The 26,834-nt window shown below is 39.6% G+C and overlaps 2 protein-coding genes across 2 annotated transcripts in view; one reads left to right on the forward strand and one right to left on the reverse strand.

Moving 5' to 3' along the window:
• The window catches only part of LOC306870799 (multiple C2 and transmembrane domain-containing protein 1-like), a gene marked incomplete at both ends in the record, with an annotated part of 154,616 nt that extends 137,440 nt beyond the window's left edge, over positions 1–17,176 (forward strand). The window contains 4 exons of the mRNA XM_079418217.1: positions 6,507–6,616; positions 7,896–8,005; positions 8,422–8,519; positions 17,105–17,176. Coding sequence (XP_079274343.1) covers positions 6,507–6,616; positions 7,896–8,005; positions 8,422–8,519; positions 17,105–17,176 — 390 coding nt within the window. The remainder of the gene's footprint in view (positions 1–6,506; positions 6,617–7,895; positions 8,006–8,421; positions 8,520–17,104) is intronic.
• Positions 17,177–21,464: 4,288 nt separating this feature from the next.
• LOC306870703 (SMC5-SMC6 complex localization factor protein 1-like) overlaps positions 21,465–26,834 on the reverse strand; it is a 31,374-nt gene continuing 26,004 nt past the window's right edge. The window contains exon 19 of the mRNA XM_079418128.1: positions 21,465–22,389. Coding sequence (XP_079274254.1) covers positions 21,890–22,389 — 500 coding nt within the window. The 3' untranslated portion in view covers positions 21,465–21,889. The remainder of the gene's footprint in view (positions 22,390–26,834) is intronic.

The following is a 26,834-nucleotide window of genomic DNA, read 5'->3' on the forward strand; positions in this document are numbered from 1 at the left end:
CAGGGGTGAGGGGCATCATCAGAGAGGCTGGAGAACAGGGGCAACTATCAGGTTGACCTTGGGGCTGATGAAGTGCCTTGCCCGCTGGGTGCGGAGGCCTGGGGAGTAATGGCGAAGGTGAACCCGGCTCTCCAGTGGATCCATTAGAGCCTAATGCTGTTGTTTTTAGCAGGGAGCGGTGGGAAGCAGAGGTCGGACATAAAATAAAGCTTATTCTCCCTGTTTACGGTGTTATTCATCTGCACTTCATGGCACAGGGACATACCGGGAGCGCAGGGCAATGGGGCACTGGTGTGGAAGCACTTATAGTATAGTGTTATTTTTTTTGCTTACCATAACTAGAACCTTTCTTTTGTGTCTGATTAGAGAGAGCTAATGTTGGACGGGTTGAAGTAGAGGTTGAATATATATCGTTAACCTGAGTGAATAGTGCAGCGTATCTCTTTAATTGCTAATATGAAAGACAATGTTTTGCTTAATCTCCACATGAATTGGTTAGCTACAATTCACAGTAAACTAGCTCCTTTATATTGCATAGTCCCTGATGAAAAACAGCTTTGATTACATTAATTTCTAGAAACTGGTTGATCAAGCCTTGCTAGTTTAGCCTGGAAAGAGCCATTTCAGAAGGTGTGGACTCAATGAATGTCAATCCTGTTCCTGGAGGTCCAATGTCCTGCAGAGTTCAGCTACAACCTGCCTCATGGGCAACGCACCTGCTTGGAAGGTTCTAGAAATCCTGAATACCTTGTTTACCTGTTACCTTGTTTAGTTGGACCTGAACTCTGCAGGGATGTAGCAGGATTGGACGCCCCTGCTGTAAACAGTAACAATTTCTATTTAATTTTATTTATAAAATGATTGAAGCCTGCCTTATTAGCACCCAAACACTCAAAAAGCACCATTCTGAACAGAATGCTGTTTGTACCTGCTGAAGAGTCACAATGACTGTTGTTAGACCTTGGCCCAGAATACTCTCTCCAAAGGGAATGCCATAGTGAGGGCGTATGGATCTCCTGGGAATAGCTCAATAGCTTTTTTGCCGCCTCTGTGGTCGCATACTGTTGCGTGCCATTCAGCATCACACCTATTTTTGGTGCGTCACTAGAGGTTTGAGGGAAGGTAGAACCTAGGGATTTGAGAGGTGAGGATAGTGCCTCTGAACTTCTGTCACGCTTCCCAGATGTTTGAACATACTTTGTGTGTATGTGTTTAAAATTCTTGTCTTGTGATTTTATATTACAGTTGTTTTGTTAAATTATCACGTAAGTTGCCTGGACTGTAATGCAGTGCTAAAAACACATGCTTGTGACATGTCCCTGATGGGGACACAGGTTTGAATCTGGTCTGGACCATTTCCCTGTTCCTGTTCAATTCCTCCCTGTGCTCTCCAATAAATAAGACACAGAACTATATATAAATTAAAAATAAAATCCTGCAAGTGTTGAATTAAACTAGATTATTTTATAGGAGAATCAAAGAGAAAGGTCCCAAACAGCATATGCGCGAACACTCAGAATACTACTTAACAAGGTAATTACTGATTTTCTTGATGTTGTATTTGAGGTTGCGCCAAAAGATTTTTGTTTATATTTACTCCTTAAAAAGAGTAATGCGAATGGTTTTCCTTTTGATGTGAAATATTTTTTGGCTTCTAGTATTTGGGATAGCAGTTATTGGGATCAACCAGGCAGTCAGGGGAGTCTCCGTTTAGTCTGACACACACCTCAAATCTAATTAAACTGCAATTTTAATTAACCTCCCAAAGTGCTCAGACGCGAAGACGAGGAACAATTTCATTGACAAGCCTTTCCCTGTACGTCTCTTCCCCCGTCCCATTCATTATGAATAAAGTGCTAATGAACTACTTTTGGAAAATTAATGCACTCGTCTATTTAAAGAAGTTGTTTTTCGTTTCATGTTTTCACTGATAAGAGGTGGGCTCACGTCTGTCTGAGGGGATTTGTCTTGGCTTTATTTGCCATCAGAGGTGTGGAACTCTTTTTAACTTGGTGATATCGCTCCCTACTTGTGCCCGTCTGGGTCAGCGCGCCTTTGGCTTGATATGAGAGAAGGCAAACAAATAATATGTGTATCCAGGGAGCGGCCCGGCCCGGGTGAAATGATTTCATTTTCATCTTGATCTCTATCTTATCTGCCTCCTTTGTTCCCCTCACCTTTAGTGCTGCGTAGATCAAAGAATCTTGTTTTCTCTCCCTCCGAACATGCCGAGAGAAGGGCGTGGGTGTGGATTAGGCCCGGCTGGGGGTCCGTCCTCTTGCATTGGGGCTCTGGCTTTGGTGTAAATGAAGTTTGGTGCCCCTGGGATATCGTTCCCCCTCCTGCTGTCTTTAACAAACAAGATATGCCCTCTCTGAAGTGTCTGTCCTGGTCTGTGCCAACCTCATCAGTCTCCCGCTATGTTGGGTGCCCATTGCGAAGTAGACAGAGTCTCCTGATGGGACGGTGAGGTGTGAATAGCCTGATGTTGGGAACTAGCTGGAACGGACTTGCCTCTGCTTGCCTGTAGCACTAGCAGCCCTAAGGAGTTTGATAATGGGGATGCACCAGGGGGTCCCGGACAGCTGCACTCAGTCCTACACACTCTTTAATGATAACACTGTTCAAGATGGAAGAGTCTGTCCATTTACTTGCCAGCCGTTGATTTCACAAAGCTTATTTAACTTTTAGTGTAATTGAGGTGTTATTTGATTAATCAGGTGAACAGATTTCACATTAAGAATGACACTTTAAAATCGAGAACAGTGCTTTAAAGGTCTTGGTGACGGCCTTATGGTCAAAGGATTATTTAGAGACTGTCAACGGAATTTAAAGTTCCAATTTAAATACACATGGATGCACATGGAGCAAGGAAACAGAATGAGAAGCTCTTTTTATTAAAGCACTTGTGAATTCTTCTAAATCTAAATCACCTTTTTAGTGGCTAGACAAAAATTACAAACTTAAACAGTTTTACCAAAGTTAAATTGTCTCCATTGAGGGAGAAAAAAAACAAAGTAACTGGCCACATGCTAATCAATTATTGGGTCAATGGCATTTTTTTTCATATTTTTTTTTTCAATAATAGGTACAAATCACTTTGTACATACAGTAATTGAAATATCTTATATGATTGAAATTGAATATTGATACTAAAATATTCATATCACAAAATATTTATTATATTGTTATTATATTTTAAATATTTAATTAATATTTATATATGTCATCGGTAATTTCATTTTGTGATTTATTTTGTAATTACATTATTTTTTACACTATTTATACACTTATTTATACACTTTTTATTAGTAAAGATATTCATTAGCTGATAATGAATGTTATTTGTTTTGTTTTTTTTAATCTCTTGTTTTCAAGGTATTACATTTTGAATCTTTAAAATATAATTTTTTTTTCTTGAAAATGGTATGAAAGTTTTCAAAACCATATGAAACGAACAAATACAGAGCTGATAACTTGGCCCATGTGTTTTAAATATATATTTTGCCCTGTATCTCATTGCCGCTTAAACATTGTTTATGGAAAATTGTTTATAGAACTGCAGTTTAAAAGCAGTACACTCAAAAATGTGTGGTTGTGCTGAAATTGTAAAGCACAGCTGCTTGCATTCTGGATTCTTGCTCGTGTGATATCGCATAATTCAGACTCTTTATATGTTGACATTGTGCATTTAGAAGAGTTCAGATTTGGCTGCACTGTTGGAAGACACTTTAAACACAACTGATTTTTGACTAAATATCAATTTCCCTTTGCCCGCTGACATCAAGTGTGCCTCCCGCTGTGTCTGCATACGTGAGGAAGAGGACCTGAGGTAATGGAATGCCCATGTGTCGCTCCAGCGGCCTACAGCTCAGCCAGGATCCACAGCAGGCTCTTCTGCGGCAGGTTGCTCCTCGGCTCGTAGCAGTGTGAGTGTGTTTATGTGTGTGTGAGAGAAGTGCGGAGGAGCAGCGAAAACAAGCCTCTCCCCAGGCTAGTGTTATTCCAACCTCCTGCCTTCCTCAATCCACTTTTGAAGGCAGGAAATCGGAGTTAGCTCATGGTTTGAGGGCCATGTGGTAATGGTTTAGACTGTAGAGACCCATGACCTGCACCTCCACCCTCGCTCACTCGCGCGTACACGCACACACACCGATACCTTGTCCCTCAAAGTCTTCTTTTCTCATATAGCGCCTGATACAATGGAGTGTATGTTGGACTTTTGTTTCGGTTGATAACGCAAACCAGATGGGAGTCAGGACAGGGGAGTCTTGTTAAATATTTGCTAAGAAAAATAACCCTGGGACGCGGTCTAATTATATCTATTTGTCTTGTGTGGCTTTTTGGGAAGGCGATGTGGTTATGCAGGCCATATTGGGCTTCATTTTTCAAATGTGGGATCCAGTACAAAGCGTGGGAGATGGATGGGATACTGTGTGTGAGTGTGTGTGTGTGTGTTGAGGGAGTACAGACAGTTTGATCTGTTTTTTCCCCGAGACCCATCTCCGTATTATAAGCATATTTCTTCATTTTTGGGATGATATTTCAGTACCTGTTCTATAGACACTTTTACATCCCTGTTCTTGAAACATTCGTTCTATGTGTAGAAATAAGTGGTTCTCAACCATGGGGTCATCCCACTAGGGGATGACCTAATACATCTTAAAATGATATACATTTAGTCTTATTACCATAATATTTATTAAAATATTAAAAAGTAAAGTTGTACAACATCTGACAAAATGTGTTTTAGTTTATTCATTTTTATTACAACAGAAGGACCAGAGTTACATAAAGTATCAGCTCAAATAAGAGGGCCTTTGAATATTGCTTTGTACAAAGAGGGGCCTTAAAGTCAAATAGGTTGAGAACTACTGGTTTAAATGCACTTTAAATATGTGGACTATAAATCATCTTCCAAAAAAAGAAGGGAAAAAAATGCCAGACTTAATCTGACTGAAATGGTACCAGTCCAGTTTTAGTGAAGTCATATACCAGTTTTATTTTAGTATTGTTGTTTATTTTAGTTTTTTGTTAATATTTTTAATTAGATTAAAAAAAAAAATAAGTTTAAGATTTTAAAAATAATTTAATTCATTTTAGTTTATTTGCGTCATTCGGACTACAACAGACCTCGTGCTATGCACTTGCGATATCTTTGACTTTCAGAGCCAATTCGTGATGTGTATGAAATTTGTGCCTAAACTATCTCTTTAAATGCAAATAATATGCAGTATTCATGCACTTGCATTCCTTTATATAGCACAAAAAAGATCTCTATGCATTGACACCATCCCTCTTTTCCTGCTTTGATTTGCACAGTGGGATTTGATCCAGAGGTTCAGTAGCTGGTCGCTCATTGTGGACATGATCCACTGCAGTGACATTTCAATTGATCTCCATGAAAGGCCTGAGGATGGTGACTGAAGTGCTTCCAGATAAACCTGGGCAGGGTTGAGCAGAGGCCTGGAGCTCCCATAAAGCAGACCCGGGGCAAAGGCATAGTGATGCTCACTGCTGCATGGCAGTGCCCTCTCGCTGGGACCATTTCGCCAGGACATTTCGTTATTCTTAAGTGTTGCCAGTCCATTTGTGTAGGCCCACCGGAGGGGCACAGCCTGTGTCAGGGCTTGGAAATCTGGACGTAGCTTATTTTTCACATTGCAAATAGGCCAGGATTTCTGTTTTTCTATTTAAATGGTTGACTGATAGAAGAAACAGACAGAATTGTAAAAATATAGATTTTGAGTGTTTTGTAGGTTAAATGGATGAGTTTTGAGTTTCAACCTTGTACTTTTTTTGGAATAGTTCACCCAAAATGACAATTCTGTCATCATTTACTTAATTCCAATCATCTGTAAACACAGAAGAAGATGTTTTTCAGTATGTCCAGGCTGCTCTGCCAATAAAAAACAGGGTTGGAATGGCATGAGGATGAGCAAATAATGACAGGGTTTTTGTTTAAGATTAAGGTGTGTGTGTGTGTGTGTCTCAGCACATCAATGCTCAACAATAGTCTCTGTCTGTGTGTCCACACTCAGTCACTACATTCTGTGTCAGCCCAACTGTTGCATGACTGTTCTTATTGTTACAATAATATCAGAGCCTTTTGACTGTGGAAACATTTAACCGACGCCCACTTTTGAGGTTCTTGTGGCCAGTTTTTTAAGTTGAAGGCCATCAAAAGTTGAAAAGAAAAGATTTTTGGTGCTCATAGTAATGATGGTGGTGATGGCCGCAATGATGTCACCGCTGTAAAACCTGGTTACCCAACATAGCTAGTTCTCTCTGAAGAAAGTATTAGAATAAATATTCTTTTCTTTATTGATTACACAAAGCGTGATTAATTTCAAACATGTTTATTGCAGCATGGAGAACATGGAAAGACAGAGAGCTCAGCGAGCCTTTGATTCTCCTCATGCTCTTTCAGCTGTGTGGAAATGCGTTTGCCCAGCCTCTCTCTCTTTTTCCCTCTCTGTCTTTCTCTCTCGCTCTCATTCTTTCAGGATTCAGAGAGAAAGGGTTTCATGAATAAGCTGTATGCCATTCAGGATGTGTGTATCAGCGTGCAGAATGCTCTGGATGAAGTGGCCTCCTATGGTGAGAGGATAAAGAAGTAAGTCCCAGCTCTCACTGCTTGTGCCTGAGCAGACACGTGGGCACGACCGTGCCAACCTCTGTCACATCTTACTCAGCCTGTTACACGAACACAAACACACACATAAACTGCAAAAAATATTTTTCCTAATCACTGTTTTTGTCTTGTTTTCCAGTGGAATGTCTAAGCATCCTTAATCAAATTTAATTAAAAAGCAAAACTTGCCTTGAGAGAATATATGATATTTAAAAGTAACATTTATTTATTATGCAATAGTTACTTTAACAGTTTCAAATAAATGCTGTTTTTTTTAAAACAGTCTAGTCATCAAATAATCTTGAAAAAAGCACAAATGTTTTCAATATAACTGTTTTCGTATTAAAATAGACAAGTTATTTGAAATTGTAATAATATTTCACAATAGCACAGTTAACTGTTATTGTACTTTGATCAAATAAATGCAGCCTTTATTAAGCATGAGACTTTTTCCAATATTTTCACATTTCTAAACATGTTTTAAGTAGTGTATCCTGAATTTTTGTTTGTTTTACCCTGATAGCATGTTTTATTGTTTTAGTATAAACCTCAATTAAAACATCATTAGAAGACATATTCTTAGGTCTTATTAGGTCTCATGTTTAGAGAGATTTATAAAAATTTTTGGAAGTACAAATTAATATAATGACATTTTTACTGTGCAATAAATATTGGAATTATTGGCTGTAATGCTCTTTTTAACCCCTTTCAGAATTCCCCATTCCTTCAAATATCTTACTGTAGCATTGATACCAAATAGTAATACTGTACTTGCACCTTGTATACCATGACACTGAATGATTATCATATTCCTTTACCATGATATTTACCTTGTACAAGTTCTAAAAAACATATTGGAGCGGCACATGTCCACACAACATTGTTTTACAGATGTTGTTGTAACTGTGGTGTTTTGATAGAAACTATTGCAACTATATTAACATTTTGTACAACCTCACTAACATAAATAAGTGAAACACTGTCTACACTAGGTACAACCATGTGCCACAACAACTTTAAGCTGTCTGTACTAGACGCATCAAAATTAATGTAAATCCATTTGTCCTGTTGTTAGAAGTAGCTCAAGTGCACGGAATATGTTAGAAATAGAATGGGGCATCAGTTTACTGCATTCAGTGTTGACATTTTTGCAGATTATAAGGGGTTTTCCTAGATATTATTGCATATTGTTGCTCTCCTCTGGTGTAGGCCTGTGTGGAAGGAAATAATATCCTTTTCTCACTCTTTTCTGTGTTCTCAGTACTTTCAATTGGACTGTGCCTTTCCTAAGCTGGCTGGCCATATTTGCCCTGTGTGCAGCCACTCTTGTGGTGTACTTCGTTCCTCTCAGATACATCGTACTGGCCTGGGGTAAGCTGTCATCCATTACGTTCATAATGTGTCATAATGATGAAATAACATAAGACAGTAGCATATTACATAACATGTATTTTAGAATTTCAAATTGACTATTTTAGGAGTTCAGAGTTTAATGGCAGTTTAGGTTTGCATGCTCCAGGGATTCGCCACCAGCACAGCAGGGAGGACGGTAAACTGCCGAGCTCAGGGCAAACTCACTAGTCGCTAATGCCCTGTGTGCTCTTTCATACAGTGTTCAGATCTGAAGCTCTGCAAGGTCAGAGAGCAGAGCTCCTGTCAGCTCCATAGCAGCTGATCCTGTAAAGTACAAAGATGAGGGTTCAGAAACCGTACAGGATCTTATAAGGTCCTCCTGAACTGCAATCTCTGAGTGAGGTCTAATGCGTCACTGTTGTTTCAACTTTCAGGGGTGAACAAGTTCACCAAAAAACTGCGAGACCCGTACAGCATCGACAACAACGAGCTGTTGGACTTCTTGTCCCGAGTCCCCTCAGACGTTCAAGTGGTAGGTATTCCTTATAACATTCACCCCTATGGTTACCCATACAGTTACCCCAGTATTGTAACTCTGACAACTGCATGTATTTGGATTTAGCCAAATTCCAAAATTATGTCATTTCTGATGTCAAAAGGGGTCATTTATGTTTTTATAAGTTAAACACTTAGGTTTATAGCTTAGTTTCCAACCCTAAGTATGAGCAACAGTAATAGTGATGCTAGCCTTAGCAAACATAATAAAATAATAACAATGAACTCTGCTGTGCGAGAAAGTATTTATGCAGAGCATTCTGTCTCCCCGTTCCATTTTCTATGCTTTAATTTATGCTTCCTGCTCATGGTAATATGCATAAATGCAGAATCAGGGAATTCTATTCTTGTCATCACAGACGACAGCCTTGTGACTCATTACCATGGAAAGAGCGCAAGATGTTGACTTTTTAAACTCACAAACTTCACCTAAACTTTTATAGCTACCTATAATGGCACTTTCCTCTTTGGAAATATATAACTCTCATTAATATTTTATTGATTTCACTCCTTGTAATTGGGTGTTTCTTTAACAAAAAGTATCTTTAAGCAGCAGGTCTTTTACTACTTTTTTGTGTTTTGAAGATCATGGTAAAACTTGGAAATTACTTGATAGTATAAACATATGCCATTGTGTATATTGTAAATATTGGTTACACTTTAGAATAGGGAACACATATGCACTGTTAATTAAGAGTTTTACCTCAATAAACTGATAATTTGCTGCATATCAATAGTTAGTTAGGTCATTGTTAAGCTTAGGTATGGGGTAGGATTAAGGGATCTAAAGTATGGTCATGCAGGATAAGGCATTAATATGAGTTTTATAAAGTACTATTAAACGGCCAGTATGCAAGTAATATGCATGTCCAATAAGCAGCTAGTTAATAGTGAGAACTGGTCCTTAAAATAAAGTGTTAGCTACAGATTTCACAGGCTTGTCATGTTTTCAGTCTGCACGTGTCTCTCAATAGATTTATGGACTTCTTGCTGTGTTGTATTTGAGTCATGCTTTGTTATTGAGCGTGTTTTCAACCTAAACATGAAAATGAAAATCTGTCATAAAATATTATTACACTTCAAAAGGATGGTATCTAAATGAGTGAATTAAGTAATACTAAATTTATTTACCTAGTTTTCAGCTGTCTATTATAGTTACTGCATGTCATGAAGAAAAATTTTGCCCTATCATTTCAAGTTAGTGTACGTGATTACCAAGGAGACATGAAATATGAGACATGTGATGTCAATATTATGTACACTATACTTTTAAATAGTGCTAGCTATGCAATTAGCTTGAAAAAATCCCTTCAAATGTTTACATTTCCATTACACACACACAAATATCTATAAATTCACATAGTCTACAAGGCCACAAGTGTCTGTTGTTAGAGAAATAACCAATTATGTTCTGATCCTTGTTAGTCTTCATGAAGAAAGTGATTCATAAATTTGGGTTAGTTTAGTGGAATGGAAATGGCTTGTGATGTTTCCAGTCTGCACGTGTCTCTCGGTAGATTTATGGACTTCTTGCTGTGTTGTACTGAGTCATGCTTTGTTATTGAGCGTAATGAGTGTAAAGCAGTAATCCTCTCCCGGACTGCTTCTACATTAACCGTGAGATCTGAGTTATGCGGCCCGCCCCGTTCTCCCGTTTGCAATCAGCAGCGTTCTGTCAGAGCGGCGAGGTGCTGCCGTTTAACTGCAATTAAAACCTGAGCTCGTAAACACAAGCCTAGCCTGTTATCGTGCTTCCTCTGTGTTGGGATAAACCCTGCGGTGCTGACGGCGGGGGTGACACGGGGCTCTGATCCAGGACCAATCGCTTGCCTTTGATGAGCCCGGGGCGGCGGGCAGGCTTTGATCTCTACAGAGTCGTAATCCCAAGCCCCTGCCTGGCTTTACATCGGCCCTGCAGCTGCAGGTAGCCTGCTCTAAATTAGCCCGATGCGGCTAGGACGCTAAGGTGCGTTTACCCCAAACACCTGGAGCCCAGAAGGTCCCTGCAGGTAGGAGGCCCGGAGGAGACCTGGCTAATGATGTACGGTGAGGTTCACGCTCAGAAGAGCAGCCCGCCGTGGGCTTTCTGTGCCCTGTTACAGCTTTTGATTTAGGACAGTCTAGAAAAGTACTTGAACATCGGCGTGATGCGCGGAACGTTCTGCTCTGCATTGCACAACCGCCTGTGGAGGTCTGTTCACCTCTGTTTTCTGGGTTAGAGACGCCTCTGTGGGACCTCAGAGACTCAAACAAAGCATCGGGGTGTGATCTGCACATGCCCAAGGGCCCGAACGTTCTGCACAAATGACAAATGGCGGGCTATTTTTGAGGTTCTGATGTGACCCACACCTCTCACGCCGTCCCATGATAAAAGCCCTGCAAGGCCGAGAGAGTCCAGCATTGCCTCTTTTACAGATCATTTGGAGGTGCCTCAGAACAACATGAACTGATGAGCTTCTAATGACTTTTTATATAAAGGGCATCTATGCTGCAGTCTGTGAGTACAGAGTGTCTTTGAGTGGGAACTTACAGCTCCCACAGCTCTGTAGGTGTATGTCTTTACTAACCTTGTTTGTGTTATTTTGAGTACGCTGCTTGCGTATGCATATGCATTTCGGTGGATACAGATCAGTGGAGTGTTGTGGAAAATTCTCTTTTTCTGTCTCCTGTAAATACATGTTCTAGGTCCATATGATGTTTACACAATTATTGTGTTAATGGAACACCATTTACCAAACTTTTATCAGTAACTACATATTATAAAAATCACTAGCATAGCCCCTAACCATACAAGAGATAATCAGTTAGAAGGATGGATGGAACTCATACTATAATGTTAGTTTGTTCATATTAACATAATATTTATTAAGGCTATCTATTACATTGTAAAAATTGTACATGCTTCACAAACAAAAATAATACTAACACTAATACAGTAACACTATTATTGAATATCTTTTATATGCACAGGTTGAAAGTCATTTGAAAGATTTTTAGTTTTAGTGGTTCAGGCTTATTTTATTTTTAATTTAATTTAATTTTTATTTAATTTAATACATTTTTTTATTTGACCTCTATTTCACCATTCATTCTCTCATCCACACCATACTTTAAAACACATTTTGAAAGTGTATCCACTGGTGTCGCTGTTGCACACTTTATAAAATTGAGTGGTTTGCCTGCTATTTTTAATATTTGTTTTATTTTTGGACTGCTGATTACTTTCCCCTCCAGATTTTTGGGAAAGGCACTGTTGTCCTTGTCTCCTCCTCTAAAATGGCCTTAAAATGGATACATTCATTAAATGACTTTATTAATTGCCCAAGTTGAAGGTGTAGTGAAGAGCAGTCAGGTTACATGTACACTGTACACACGTGCTGTGGTTATTTTTTTTAAACCTCAATACATACAGTACCACCTCTGTGTATGGCCTTTTAAGTGCACTGCAGGAGACCTGTGATATATCAAACCTGCTGCGAGGTGCATATTCACTTTGAATTACTCTCCCAGTTTACACACTCTGTTCTTTTCATGTATCCGCCTATAGATTCCTCCAAGGATATCTTTACCTGCTGTGTGCCTGCCTCTTGCTTTGAATAAAGCACATTCTGATATAATGCAATACTTTGTCTCTTAAATGAGGCCAACTGGCATTACCATCTTAACATTCTCTACCAGGTGTCTAAGACGTGTCCTATCGCATGCTTTATGGTGCCATTAGCCAATGGAGGAATTGCGTGCGTAACTGGGACGCTAGCAATTAGCACGCCAAGGGCTCCATTATGGCCTATGCAAATGCAGAGATTAAAATGCAGTCACAGCGTACAAACGATTCAGCTCTTAGCCAATTCATCACCTGTGAAGGGCACATACTTGAGGAGAGAAGAAAAGAGGGCAAACAATAGCAAAATTTGTCTGTTTTCTGAGGACATTTATGGCCACATTTTAGCTCACTTTGTTTTTTCCAATTTATGGCTGATTTTGTCCCCAACACATTTTGAAGTAGCTTTCAGCAGGCAAGGATGTAATGTGTAATGTTTTCACTTTGTTAAAAACAATAAAAAAAAAAAAAAATCATAAATAAAAAATCATTCAAACACTTAAAAATCGTTATATTGCCAAATGTTTGACAAGTATACTATCGGTTGACTACAAGTCAAAAATACGGAATGATTAACACATACCAGGCTGCATTCATTAGAATAAACACAGTTAAACAATAATATGGTGATTTTTTTAATTTTTTTATTATTATAATAACTGTTTTCAATTGTAGTGCATTTTAAAATGTCATTTATTCCTGCGATGGACAGCTGAATTTTCAGCATCATTATTCCAGTCTTCAGTGTCACACGGTCCTTCAGAAATCATTCTAATATGCTGATTCGCTGCTAGGGAAACATTTATTATCTTATTATTCTTATTAAAATCAATGTTGAAAACAGTTGTGCTGCTTAATATTTATGAAGACACCATGATATATTACCATTTAAATGTTTGGGGGTGGGGGATGTTTTTAGTAGAAATAAATGCTTTTATCCAGTGACGTGACATGACATGTGACATGTGGGCAAGTATGGTTACCCATTGGTGCTCTGCACTTAACCCATCCTAAGTGCACATACACAGCAGTGAACACACACCCGGAGCAGTGGGCAGCCAGGGGAGCAGTTGGGGGTTCGGTGCCTTGCTCAAGGGCACCTCAGTCGTGGTATTGAGGGTGGAGAGAGCGCCGGACATTCACCTACAATCCCTGCCGGTACCGAGACTCGAACCCACAACCTTTGGGCTACGAGTCCGACTCTCTAAACATTAGGCCATTCAGTAATTCAAAACATTCTATTTCAAGTAAATGCTGTTCTTTCAAGCTTTCTTTTCATCAGAGAAATTTAAAAAAAAGTTTACACAAAATATTAAGCATCAAAAACTGTTTTTAACAGATAATAGTAAGAACCATCATTATTAATAGTATTTGAGCAGCAAATCAGCACATATTCTGAAGGATATGACACTGAAGATTGGTGTAATGGCTGCAGAAAATTCAGCTTGAAGTTATTTCAAATCATAATAATATTTCAATATTTTGTTTATTAGTGTAGCCTAATTTTGATCAAATAAATGCAGCCTTGTTGAGCATAAGAGACTTCATTAAAATTATTTCCAAACTTTTGAAAAGTACTGTATACATATGTTTTTATATTGTTTGCATTTTTCAACTTGAAAAAAAAAATGGGATTCTTCTGGCTCAAATGGTAGAGCATGAGGATACCAATGCTAAGGCATTACCTCCTAGTGCCACAGATCAGATATCAGATCAGTACATTGTTTATTTATCAAAACAAATACCATGTCAAATACCATGTTCAATTATTTGTGCACCCCCTAATTAATATTCATGAGCAAAGCCTTTGGTAAATTTGTGGTCCCTCCCACAGCTGTCCTAATCACTTTTTTTGTATCTGAGGAGAGCAAAATTCTTTTCTCAGGCCTGTCTTTGCTGCACCAGGGGTTTCTATTTAGAGTTTAAACAAGCAATTAGCGTGCACCTTACCTCAGGAAAATAAAAAGTTAGGAGAAACTTTTCTTAGTGCCTTTTCCCTCTCTATTCACCTCGAAACGCTTGTTTTTTTTTCTTGACAATGGATGTGAGCTTGTCTGTGGGCGTCTGTGAGCCCTTTTTTTCTTCTGCAGGAGTATTTAATGCCCCTAATGCAAGGTTAGGTGTCACTGGAGATGAAGCAAGCACGATTTCTCCTCTATAAACAGCATAGCATAGTATCATTAAAAATGTTCAGCTTTCATTTACTTATTTATATTTGCCTGCCGCCCATGTGGCTTCAAACCCCGATCCACGCTTAGCACTGGGACGACATGGCGTACTCGGCTGCGGCAGGTCCCGGGACGGCGTCTGACACCGCTAAACGAGGCGCTCGCACGCTTGGCGCCCCCTCTGCGAGAGCGCACTTCAAAGTGTGTTTTGTAGTGCAACTGTCAACATGGGGGAGCGGAGCGAGGGTGGAGCAGCCTTTGAGCAGCGTAAGGTCTTTACCCATCATCTCCGCGGATGTTCTCTTTGTGCACGGCACTTGCTCCAAATTGCTATCTCACCGTAGTCACTTTTAACCCCCCTTATTCCATCTACTAAAGTTCTTCTCTTTGTATTGTTCCCCTTTTTTACTTTCTCCGCGTGCTTCTTTGACTCTTAACTAGTGCGCTGTGTTATCTTGGGTGGGACAGCTCTCTGTCATTAAAGCTGCAGTGCTTGTTGCACCATACAGGGTGGCATAACTGTCAGCAGTTAAGAGTAATAGAGCCTCTGACGTGCCACACGCTCTCTATAGCGCTACTTTTGATTGAGCCTTTATTGTTGTTTGCCTTCATTTCTTTTCTTCCATTAGATTCACTAATGTCGATCTTCATCGCCTCACCTTGACATGTAAACTTTTGTTTACACAGTTCAAGGGAGGCTTCTGAAGTCAGACGCAACCCTGATGTGTTTAAAGTGAATATGAAAATAATGACCCCGTTAGGCTGCAATTTAAAGCACGCTTTGAAGACGACGAATGCCAGGCCATTCTGAAATCCTCCAGAAATGCTCTAGCTGTAGCTATGGCCCCTATTGTCAATGCTGAGTTAGTTTTGTTAGGTCTGCCAGTTTTAAATTAACTACATTTTAATTCAGTATTATTACAGTTTTTTAATCAAATGAATTCAATTATGTGCTGAATAATTAGAATAAACATATATATCAGTGTTTTTAGATTTGGCAAATGTACTACATTTACACTCTCGTTAAGGAACATGATTAATTGTTATTGTAATTTTTTTTTACACTGCAGACTATTTTAATTTTAGTTTGAACTGAATTATTGACCCAGTGCTTTAAAAACTGTAGAAGCACAACTAACATAAAGATGTTCCTCTGCTAACTAACAATGTTTTGTATCAACCACAGATGTCAATAGAGAGCCTAGAATTCTGTACTATACCTTTAAGTTATTTTTTAATTTAAATTTTTATATAAAATTTAAATGTACACTACCTTGCAAAATGTTTGGAAGAAAATTAATCATTTTATTTAGCAAAGATGCATTAAATTAATCAAAATTGACAGTATGACTTTTAGAATGTTACTTTTAAACTTTCTAATTATCAAATTACTGGAAAAAAATTGAGCAGCACAACTGTTTTCAACGTTGATTTTATTAAGAATAATAAGATGATAATGTTTCTTGACACATACACACACACACACACACACACACGCACGCATGCACAAAAGTAAGGACATTGGAAAAACAAAACAAAAACTTTTGGTCAGTTGATTTAATGCTTTCTATCAATTTTCCATGCATCTATTTAAACCTTTGTGTCTTGATGAAAAGATGCATGCAAAGCTACAAAGCAGACCAGCTTGGTTTGGAGAAATGTATTTTTCATCCTTCAAAACCACATCAGATGTGTGCTGAATGTGGCACAGACAGTCCCAGTCTCACACCTACAAGATGGATGGCTGTGAGATGGACACACTTCTCAGTGTAGGTGGTGACTGATGTTTCTGTTGAGTTGGCAGTACATGGACCACATTTCTTAGGGAGTCTAAGTATGACGTCAGTCAGTTTGAGGGCCAGATCTGAGGGAAAACCAGTGATCTGTCAATTTCACTCAGAGGCACTTGACTGTTGCTGTCTTATTTGTCTGAAAGTGAATACTAGTGTGGTGACAACCCTGTGAATTTTGAGCTGGTATACCTCCCCATCCTGCTCTGTTCCAAAACCTCGTGAGCTGCTTTGTTACCTAGATAGGTAACTGCCTTTTAAGACATCCTAACTGGAACCGTATAAGTGAGTTTTTTTGGAACATAGTGTTGTGCAAACGGTGCACTTTATTGTCAATTGATTCAATACAAGCTTTCTTTCTACAAGCTTTAAAACTGCTTTCTACACCTTTGAATATTCAAACGTTTTGGGTTGATAATGTTTTTAAAAAGATGACCAAGGCTCAGTTTATTTAATTAATTATACAGTAATACTGTGAAATATTATTACAATGTAAAATAGGTGTTTTCTATTTTAATATATATTCAAATGTATTTTCCCCTGTGATTCCAGCAGCCATTTCTCCAGTGTTACATGAACCTTCAGAAATCATTCTAATATGCTGATTTTATGCTCTAGAAACATTTATTAGAATTATTATCAATGTTGAAAACAGTTTTATAGCTTAAAATTGTTTTTTGGAAATTGTGTGAATTTTTGTGGAAAGTTCAAAAGAACATTTGAACAAATTTATTTGAAGAAGATTTTTTTTTGTAACATTATTTATGTTTGAAAACATTAAAAGTGTTTGAAATTGTCTAAATTATGGCCAATATAGTGTGCCTCTCAGTCACTTGTGGCTGTATGTAGGATTGCAGTAAATAGTTAACTTGAGCCTGAAGTGTGACAGCACAGCTCTGCTCTTCATCATTGCATCATTGCTGTGTTTGACTGAGGCCTTCCCAGAAGCCGCTATCAATCCGCCCACCTGACCATGTGTTTGTGCTTGTGTGTGTTTTAACAGGTGCAGTACCGAGAGCTGAAAGTGGAGCCCAGTCACAGCCCAAACAAAAGAAAGAAAAATAACCCAGGATAGCTCCTCTTCTCGCATGGATGCTCTCCCAACGCCAAGGAGAAGGAGAGGACTGACTGGCAACCAGCCTCTTTCTGTCTTTCTTCCTCGCTCTTTTTCTCTCTGTTTTAGCTGCAGCGTGGAGAGTTAAAGAGCGCGGTCAGAGTAAAAACAGGACCATTGTTAATTACCATCCGTCCTTTTTTGGGTTTATTTTTGTGGCAGGAAGAGCGGAGAAAGCTCTTGACCCCTTTTAGAGTCAAACAGTCTGGGTTATTTGTCAGAGCTTGCCACTAGCCAGACAGCTCTAAAAGCCAAGGTGTCCTTCCACGGCAGCAAACTGAGCCGCTTTAACCACAAATAGCCGGATCAGCTGATAATACGCCCACCTGTGCCGACACACCTCGCATCTACAGAAGGGAAAACAACGTTGGTTAAGTTGCAGTTTGCACCCTATAATTTGCGCGGCACAGTCACTGCCATATCTAAAGCTATCTGCAGCTGTTATCAGAGTCGACAGCTGAGGCTGTTACGGTACGATTGATGGCTGTAACTAAAGTGCTCGTGGAAATGACTCAAAAAACGCCCAGTGCCAGTGAGTTTTGCGATATCTTTACGTCATTTCGAAGTTCTTTCAACTGTATGAATGATGCATGCTGGGATTGTTTATTGTAAACCTTTTTCGACCAATAGTAGCCGTGGCAGCGTCAGCATTGTCCTCATAGTGGGGATTAGGGAATTTATGTTCCCTTTCATCATTCCCTCTTCATCCTTTGCTCCTAAAGCACCGCAAAGTGCCACTCTTCTAATAAAGACGCCGGTTTTTGCCGCCAGAATTTTGATGGTGTGGCGAGAGAGGCACTTCTCTGTCATGTTGCCATGTGCCGCAACTCCAGCCCTGCGTTGGGCGCCAGCTCAAACTTTGATCTCTGAAGGCCAAGTGCTGTTTTACAGAGGAAAAACTGGCCGAAATCTTTCGAAAAATCCCAAACTTGAAGGGCGAATGTCTGTGTGTGTTTTCATCGCTGTGGATTGGCTGCTTTACAAGAAGTCGATAGTGTGTGACAGGCTGCTTTAGGGCCTCGGGGGGGTACCGGAGGGCAGAGGTTTACTGACGCCGCCGTGGAGAAAAAGGAGGACGCGGGCTGCTTTCTTTGCGCTCCTCCTGTTGTAGGTGGGGGGAGTGAATGTCCAGCGCTCTCTCCACCCTCAATACCACGACTGAGGTGCCCTTGAGCAAGGCACCGAACCCCCAACTGCTCCCCGGGCGCCGCAGCATAAATGGCTGCCCACTGCTCCGGGTGTGTGTTCACTGCTGTGTGAGCACGTTGGATGGGTACGAATTCCGAGTATGGGTCACCATACTTGGCAGTATGTCACTTCACTCACTCACTCACTCACTCACTGTCATTCCACTTTCTCTCCCTCTGTCATTTCCTCTCGTTTATTCAGCCGCTTGCGAGGGAGGTCATGGACTGGTCCACGGGGCGCTCTTGAGGGAGCTCGGCGTAGCGAGCGATGAAAGATCACAGCACAGGCTACATCAGAAAGGACGCTAGCCTCCCTCCTGACTTCTCATTTGCCGTATCGCATCTATCATATGGAAAGACCATTGATTTGTCGGAGGGAATTCCATTACAAAGACAACACAATCCCCACTGAGCAGGACACGGATGGTGCTTCAGTGACTTGCGTTATAAAAAAACAACACAATGGTGATTTGAACAGCAGAAGCCTGAATGTGTTTCTATGTACTGTGCGTGTTGATTTAAGGTGTTCAGTGGGTTTATTGTGAATGGTTTTTGCATCCCAAAAGTTTTTTGTTTCGTAAAAGTGCACATGCTATATTTGCAAGTAAACCAAAGTGGATCTTTTTTTTGGAAATAATATATATAAAAAAGAGAGAGATCTATGTAGAATGTGTCTATTCAGTGGCAACGGAATAAAGGCACTTTCATTTATACCAGATTTTTAAATGATTTATTTAACAAACTTTTTTTTGTAAATATTCCTAGTGTAAAAACAGACAAAAAAGCAGAATATATGTGGTCAGAGAATATATGTGATCAGTTTATGAAACTGTAATGTGTCTGTGTGTCATTTTAAAACCTGTTGCCTGTGATGTCATACTGCGACCGGCTGAAACACAGTGGGCAGATTTGTGACAAAATTGAAACTAAAATATGAACTGAATAATTTGTCATTACTTTTAAAGATGTTTTGTTTCTTTTTTATATAACTATTGCTTGCGTTCATCAATAAAAAAAACTCTCAAAGCATGTAAACAAGAATGACTTGTGCAGTGCTATTTTAGTATTATTTCTGTATATTATTATAGTATATATTAATAGTTTTCGTTTTATTAGTTTGTTTTTTACCATTTCTATTTAGCTTTATTTTTATTCCAGTTTTTCATTCAAAATGTACATTTACATTAGATACTTTTAATGAGTGAATGATAACATTAGGTATATATTTAGGATAACATTAGGCACAAGGTCTCATCTATAGATCTTAGCAGTGGGTCTTTTGTAGACAAACACAGGCGTGTACAAGCTGGTTCATCTTTCACACGCGGAGTCATTCATTTCTTACACCTTCACCAGCGCTGCTATATTTCAAGCTGTTTGCCGTGAGCCAGGTTTCCCTGCCGAACACCTCACAACGCAAGCGCTCTTCACACGCTCTCAGAGTGATGGAGGGACTGTGTGTTCCTCCGTGGGGGCCAAAGGGGCTCCCCTGTGCTCTCAGTCTCTGTGGCCTCCCATCATTTGTTAGTCTGGCTGTTTCTTCCGTCTGATCCCTGCTGTTATTCAATATGACACCGTAGCATCACACGGCGTGATCCAGTACAAACGGCCGCTCTGCCAGACGCTAATAATCACGGCCACGCTGAAAGCAAGAACACTTTTGAGCTTGTTATTTATTAACCTCAGCATCCTCCATCGCTCTTGGGCTGTCAGGCTCAGACCATCCGCAGCGTCTTGGGTTCTAATCCCAAAGCTGGACTCTGTGATCCCTCGTCACCTCCGGAGGCTGCATTGTAGTTGAAAAGGGCACGATCAGGAAATGGCTCATTCTTCATGGAGGTCTTGGATGGATTCTCTGCTTTTGTACTGGAATCAGTTGTTTGGAGGGGATTGATTATTAACCCCACATGGCACACATATGAGTTCCCTCCATCATCCTGGATCAGAGAACTGTGAAGGGATGTCTTACAGGCTGAGTAAGGTTTGTTCATTTGGAACAAAAGCATGGAGAGCTGCAGAGTCTAAAGGACTGCAAATTATATACGCTACAAGTGAAAAGTAATTTCTCATGATCTTCTCAAATGAATTTCTATAAAACTTTTTTAAACGAGTGGACCAGATGAGACAAAAAGTGTCTAAGATGTGAAATCGGTTGTGAAATCTTCCCAGGATGATGTCTAAAGTGTGCTGAGCTGTAACCGAGAGAAGAATTCGCATTGCCAGTTCTGATTTATCATTTGGTTGTTCACTATTTATTTCTTGTGCATCCATTTGTGTTAATTCATTGTTTTGAGGATTAAAATGTGGAAAATAGCCAGTGCTGGGTAGTAACTGATTACATGTAATTTGGATTACGTAATCAGATTTAAAAAAATTATTACTTGTAATTAGATTATAATACATTTTAAAATACTTTTTTTTTTACATGAATATATTATTCACAAAATAGCAATAGCTCCCTAATTCTTCTTTTCCATCTTTTAAATTTGAAAACGTTTTCTTGAGATTTTAAGGTAAAAAGTTTATAAGTAAGCCATTTACATGTTCACAGTGCTCTGACATTAATTAATGGTCACATGATGCAGAGGTAAACAAATAAAATATTTGATCTTTTTCAGTAAGTGTTTTATTTTGATTGTTGTTATTTTAAAATTATTTATTTTAGTTGTATTTTTTATAATTTAATTATTAGCTTTCATTAAACTCAGAAACCCCCGCAGTTCCTTCACAAACCCCAGTTTGGGAAACCTTGACATATTGTACAACAGACATATTTAACAACACTTCAATATTTTCTCTCTCTGTGTATCAATATGGTACAAGATTATCCCATTTTCATCAATGTGATAAACGAGTTTGGTCAAAAGTAATCTGATTATATGACCTTAAATGTATACTGTAATGGACTACATTACTGACTACAATTAGTGTCATGTAATTTGGAATCCGTAATGGACTACAATTTGTAAGTAATCTACCCAGCACTGAAAATAGCTATAATAATGTGCATCGGTGTTTCCACACTTTTGAATGGGTGTGAAAATTAAATATTTTAACTATTTGCAAGGCTTAAATTATCTTTATTTCCTTTCATTTTTTTCATTTTACAATTAAAGAAATTTTGGGAATAAATTAAGAAAATTCTTAAGAATAACTATTTTTTATAAAAATCATTCCGCTTACTGTAAAAATAACATTCAAAAGTTATTTCTAGTGTTTTACAAAAATATTTTTGCACATACAAAAATCAAAATAAGATTTGAATATTAACAACCAAAAAACAACATATAAAGTGCACGATTGCTACAGCATGAGTACTATGCTGTCAGGGTGGTATTAATTCTTATTTGTATCCTTTTTCAAAACTCATTAATCACACCAGGAAACACATTTTACTACAAGTGTACCAAAAGGCAGAGCTTTACCACGGTCTCTATAGATAGACACCCATTTTTTCTTGTTCCTTTATAGAGAGACTCTTTTAGAACTAGTCAAAATCAGATCGTCCAGTGATCAGTGCTGCCCCCTCCGCCTGCAGATCATCAAGCAGCTGCACGAACAGTCTGGTTTGATCCCCATGACAGCATCTCAGAGCGGGGCTCATTTGTGACCCATACTGTTCCAAACTCAACACAGTCCTCAGGTCCTCAGCCAGGGTCACGGCACGGGAATCTCCCCAGGTGGAGGCTAGCTCATCTGGATGGAGACGGATCAGGGTGCGGCATACGGTGGGACTAAGGTGGAGCGGTGTAAGGGGGGATTTGTAGGTAGGTATGTGTCGCTCTTGGAGGTAGGAGAGGAACAGGCAGCTGAGCACCCATGAGCAGGACTCTATGAAGGGCAGATCCCGAACCTCAGAGCAGGGAGCGTCCAGAGCTTTGTCACCTTCTTCTGCACAGCGAAGGAGCTCGTCACGTAGGGCCTCAAAAGGCACAAGGTCCAGAGGGGTCTGACCTTGATTGTCACGCAGCTGTAGAAGAGCAGAGCCTTGGAAAGAACAAGAAAAATACTTTACCATACAAGCTTACAACAGCATCGACCATTTGAGATAATCAGACATACTTAAGATCCTGATTACACTGCTAAAAAATAACTTAAAGCAGCTTAGAACGGCCTGCTGGTCTCCTAACAGGGTCAGGCTGGTCTAGTTTGGTGGTTGTAGGGGGACCAACTGGCTGACTAGCTAAACCAGCTGAACACCATCTTATGAGCCTATAGCTAGACCATGTTCAACTATTTAAGACCAGCAAACCTCTGAGGTTGTTTTATCTGTTGTTTTTCAACAGGGTAGGGCTAGTTACATTTTGGCAAATTTACAATGTTTAGGTGACTGACGTCACATCAACACATTTAGCAACGGGTCAACAGCAAACTGAGTCATCATTATTGTTCAATGTGAAAATCCAATCTGCTGAATTGTTTTAGTTTATTAAACACACCGTCAGTCATCCTGAGTAATTAAAGCCATGCTTTTTTATCAGTTAAAGCTGAAAAAATAAACAACACAGCTGTGTTGGATGAAGAAAATATATTTTCCAGGCACCATTAGTCTAATGTTGAGCCACAGGCTAGCATCACAGCTAACTAGTGCTAACACAATTAACAGGCTGGAAACTCACATAAGAGTCAAAGTGACACCTAGAAATGACACAGTTAGAACAGGGAAGATCTTCAGTGGCTTAAATTCAGAAATTGTGCTTATAACAATAATCCCCCTACTCCATATATTTAATGTAAAAACATTTTACGAGATTAGCATGAGCATGCTCTTGCTAAAAATGTACTGTGGCGAAGATGTCTCATGGTACTCAATGGGATTTCAAAGAATACCATGATATATGTCCAATGAAAAAAATGGCATATGGTACTTTTCAGTGTTTTTCTGTTAGTGTGGCCTCAACCATTCACTGGCACTATTGAAATAAATGATTTGTGCAAAGGAGTATAAAAATGTAATAGGGAAAAAAAAACCCTGAAATTAACTGTATTCAATTTCAAAATCAATTTCAGCTCTTTGCAATAATACATTTCTCAGCGATGTTTGATTTTCATGACAGAGTTTCTAGATGCCCATATATGAATGACTTTTCCTCTCTTTTGTGACTGCAGTTAAAGTGGCTTTAATGTGGCTGAAGGTAAAGCCCATGCACACTCGCTCTTGGCTTAGCAAACGCCAGCCGTGTCAAGTGCGCTCTTTGTTTGCATTTAGATCTCCCCATTTCTATGGCAAACTGCTCTCAACGATACTTGACTCTTAAACCTCTGTGCTAATGTGGCAGCCGTTCTGCTAAATCTCACACAACTCTGCACCTCTCTTAAAAGCTTTGCTGTGCTTTCCGCTCGCTGTTGACACTCAGATGAAATCCCACTATCAAAAGACAGGATCAGTATGTGCACAAGTGCAAGAAAAAAAGATGCTGCTTTATATCACAGAATTACTAAAGACAGAGCCATAAAAAAATCTTTTAGATTTTTCTCTTTTAGATTTTTTTTGATGGTCAATCTGTTTCAACTGAATTATTTTAATTATTGATCTTTCAAAATGCACAAATGATATAATAAAAATGAATATGACCAATCCCAAAGTCTTGGGTTCTATGTTCAGGGAATACATGAACTGATAAAAAATGTATATATGTAAAGTGGATTGGATAAAAGCGTGTGATGTAAATCTGAAACCATCACCATACATGGGACCATTGCACTGTGTTTAATTTGTTAGGAAAACCTGCTTATGTTGACAACTCCTGGTACACTTTGTTAAAAAAAAAAAAAAGTGCATTTTAAAAATCCAGGGTCAGAGCAATTGCTGAGGTCAAGGAGCTGGAGAAGACAGTAAGTCCATGAGACCGAATGGAGTGGAAGAACAACAAATTTCTTCATAACAGGTCATCACCGTGACCCCCTCCACGGATGAGACCTTGCCCAGAGCTCAAGCAAGAACTTCACAAGTTTAAGGCCAGTGCGCACTTCTCTGACTCCCTGACAGATGTATTCAACGTGTATGTTGTTGGCTTTAGGGAAAACAGTGTTGTTGTTTGACAGGAAGAAAACGCTGTTTTCCTTTGGATGCTTGCTGTAAGACTTTGAAATACAGTGACAATTCAATAAATCTGCAAATGTCTATTCTTTGTTGAAGGGAGAGGCCTTGGATTGCCTCCAGCTTCCCCATGCTTGATGTTCTACAACTTTGATAAAAATTGGACAGAGAGAAGGCCATGTTTTATGCACGGTTAAATGGTGCCCGAGCTCTGAAAAGGGTTGTTTTTTTTCTCCTGTAAGGGGGAGGGGAATGCTTGCGTCCTTCACAACACACTAGACATTCAAACATCTTTTTCTTTCGTACCAAAATGGGCGCACACACCAAGTCATGCTCAAGTGCAAGTTCTATCGCACTATAAAGTACCATGTAACCACACCGTAAGCTAATGATAAAAATACAGCATTGGTATTTATTAAAACTATAGAGTTTTAAACCATGTTCTTCACTAGCCAGAGATACAAAACAACAGACTTTAAATCAGGGGTGCCCAATAGAGCGTTGAGCAATGTAGCCAGTCACAGACATATCTGTTGATGTCTGGAATGCAATGGCCAATCAGATACGTTTATCCACTCCCTGCTGAACGAGTTTTTGTTCAGAGTAATACAAGCTTGTGAATCCTCTCGTTACAACACATGGTGTATACACAATGTAAATGATAGATTGTGCAGTGTAGAAAGAGTCAATTATAACAAAACTTTGTGAGATCGTGACAGATAATTAATAGGAGTGAAGGCTGATGGCGCTGACAACTTTTTGGGCAGCATGCTGGTATAGAGTGCTGTTGCGCTTCAGGCATCCCAAGATCGTGTCCCGGCTCATGGACCTTTCCCGATCATGCCTTCACTGTCGTAATCTATTGTTCTGTGGGTGTTTTCAATGTAATATTAAAATTGAACAACAGTAAAATTGAACATTAATGTTTTTAAGTATTAGATTGATTCAAAATAAATATACATGTGTTGGTCCGAATAAGCTTTTTTGGTTTTTAATAGGTAGATCTCATTGAGTTTGTCATTTGAAAAGTTGATGCCCACAAAAAAAGTGTGGGCACCCCTGCTTTAAATAAATAATGGACCCTTTTCACAAAACTGTGATGATGCATTTAACGGTCAACAGCATCATAAATCCTTGAAAGTTTTTTATATTTAGATTTTTTTTTTTTTTAAATGTATGTACATTTATAACACTATACTTTGTATTATATCACCTTCACGAGGGTGTTTCTAATGCAGCATCTACGGGAGGGACGGTAAATTTGACATCACTCTCTCAATTTGTTTTCCTTTTTGTAAGAGTCATGAAAACACTATCATGGAGTTTTTCTTTTGCTATTTGAGCAAATGGGAATGCAAAAAAATATATTTGTGGTACTCTCCCATTCACTGCTCTTGAAGTTAACCAAACTATGACGACTTCCGCTGCTTAGAAACCCGGAAATGTAAAAAAAAGGTCCATCCACAATTCTCCTCAAGTTTGTTGGAGAATCTTTCTCGTTGAGAATACGCCCATCCGCCAACATCTGAATCAGGTAGTGTGCTTTTTTTAATGCCGGTCCCGCTGCAGAGCTGTCAAATACCTGACAGGCCGAAACCTGGAATGTGACAAAGGCTGAGACGGGGCCCTGCTTTCCTGATCGCCCGCGCAAATGTGAGCTCGCCAGCAACTGCTGATGAATGCGAGCTACGGGCACATCTCCCTCCCCCAGGATGGCACGATCAGCCGCAACCCTTTCTTCACAATGGCCCATGAAACACACATCTGTCAGCGCTTAGCCACGCGGACGCACCCGCAGCCACTGGAGTGGTCAGCCGGGGGTTTTGATACGACACTGGCGCATTCGTCACGCCAAACGATTGAAGTCAGTCCAGGTATTGGCGTGATGTGTCAGATACTTCGCTCGGCAGATAAATAAAACACCTGGGGGGATTAAATGCCAGCGATGGTAATTATGCCCCCCCCCCACAGGCGACAACAATGCAGGGGGATTCAGTCCTCGCAGACAAGCTGCTGCTGCTGCTAACATGCATGTAAACCACACACCAGTCAGAGCAAAGCAAGCCGCCCCTTAGCCTTTAGAGGGCAGACGAAGACTAGGAATAGAAAGGTGGAGGAGGGGAGGCAGAAACAGAACGAAAACGATTCCATCCGTTCTATATCTACACATATTTAATTTAGACAACACGAGCCCTTAGTCTTTAGGGCACACGATACACTTCTTTGTTATGCTGTGAACCCACTCCGATTCAACGCAAGTCTGTTTGTGTGTGTGTGTGTGTGTGTGTGAAATCACATTACACTGAGCTAACAGAGATTGACCAAGACAAAAGGCCAGGCAGGCACAGATTAGGACAGATTACTGTGCATGGGGGGCACAACAGAAGCTTTT

The sequence above is a fragment of the Barbus barbus genome (genome assembly GCF_936440315.1).
Source record: "Barbus barbus genome assembly, chromosome: 6".
Classification (NCBI taxonomy): Eukaryota; Metazoa; Chordata; class Actinopteri; order Cypriniformes; family Cyprinidae; genus Barbus; species Barbus barbus.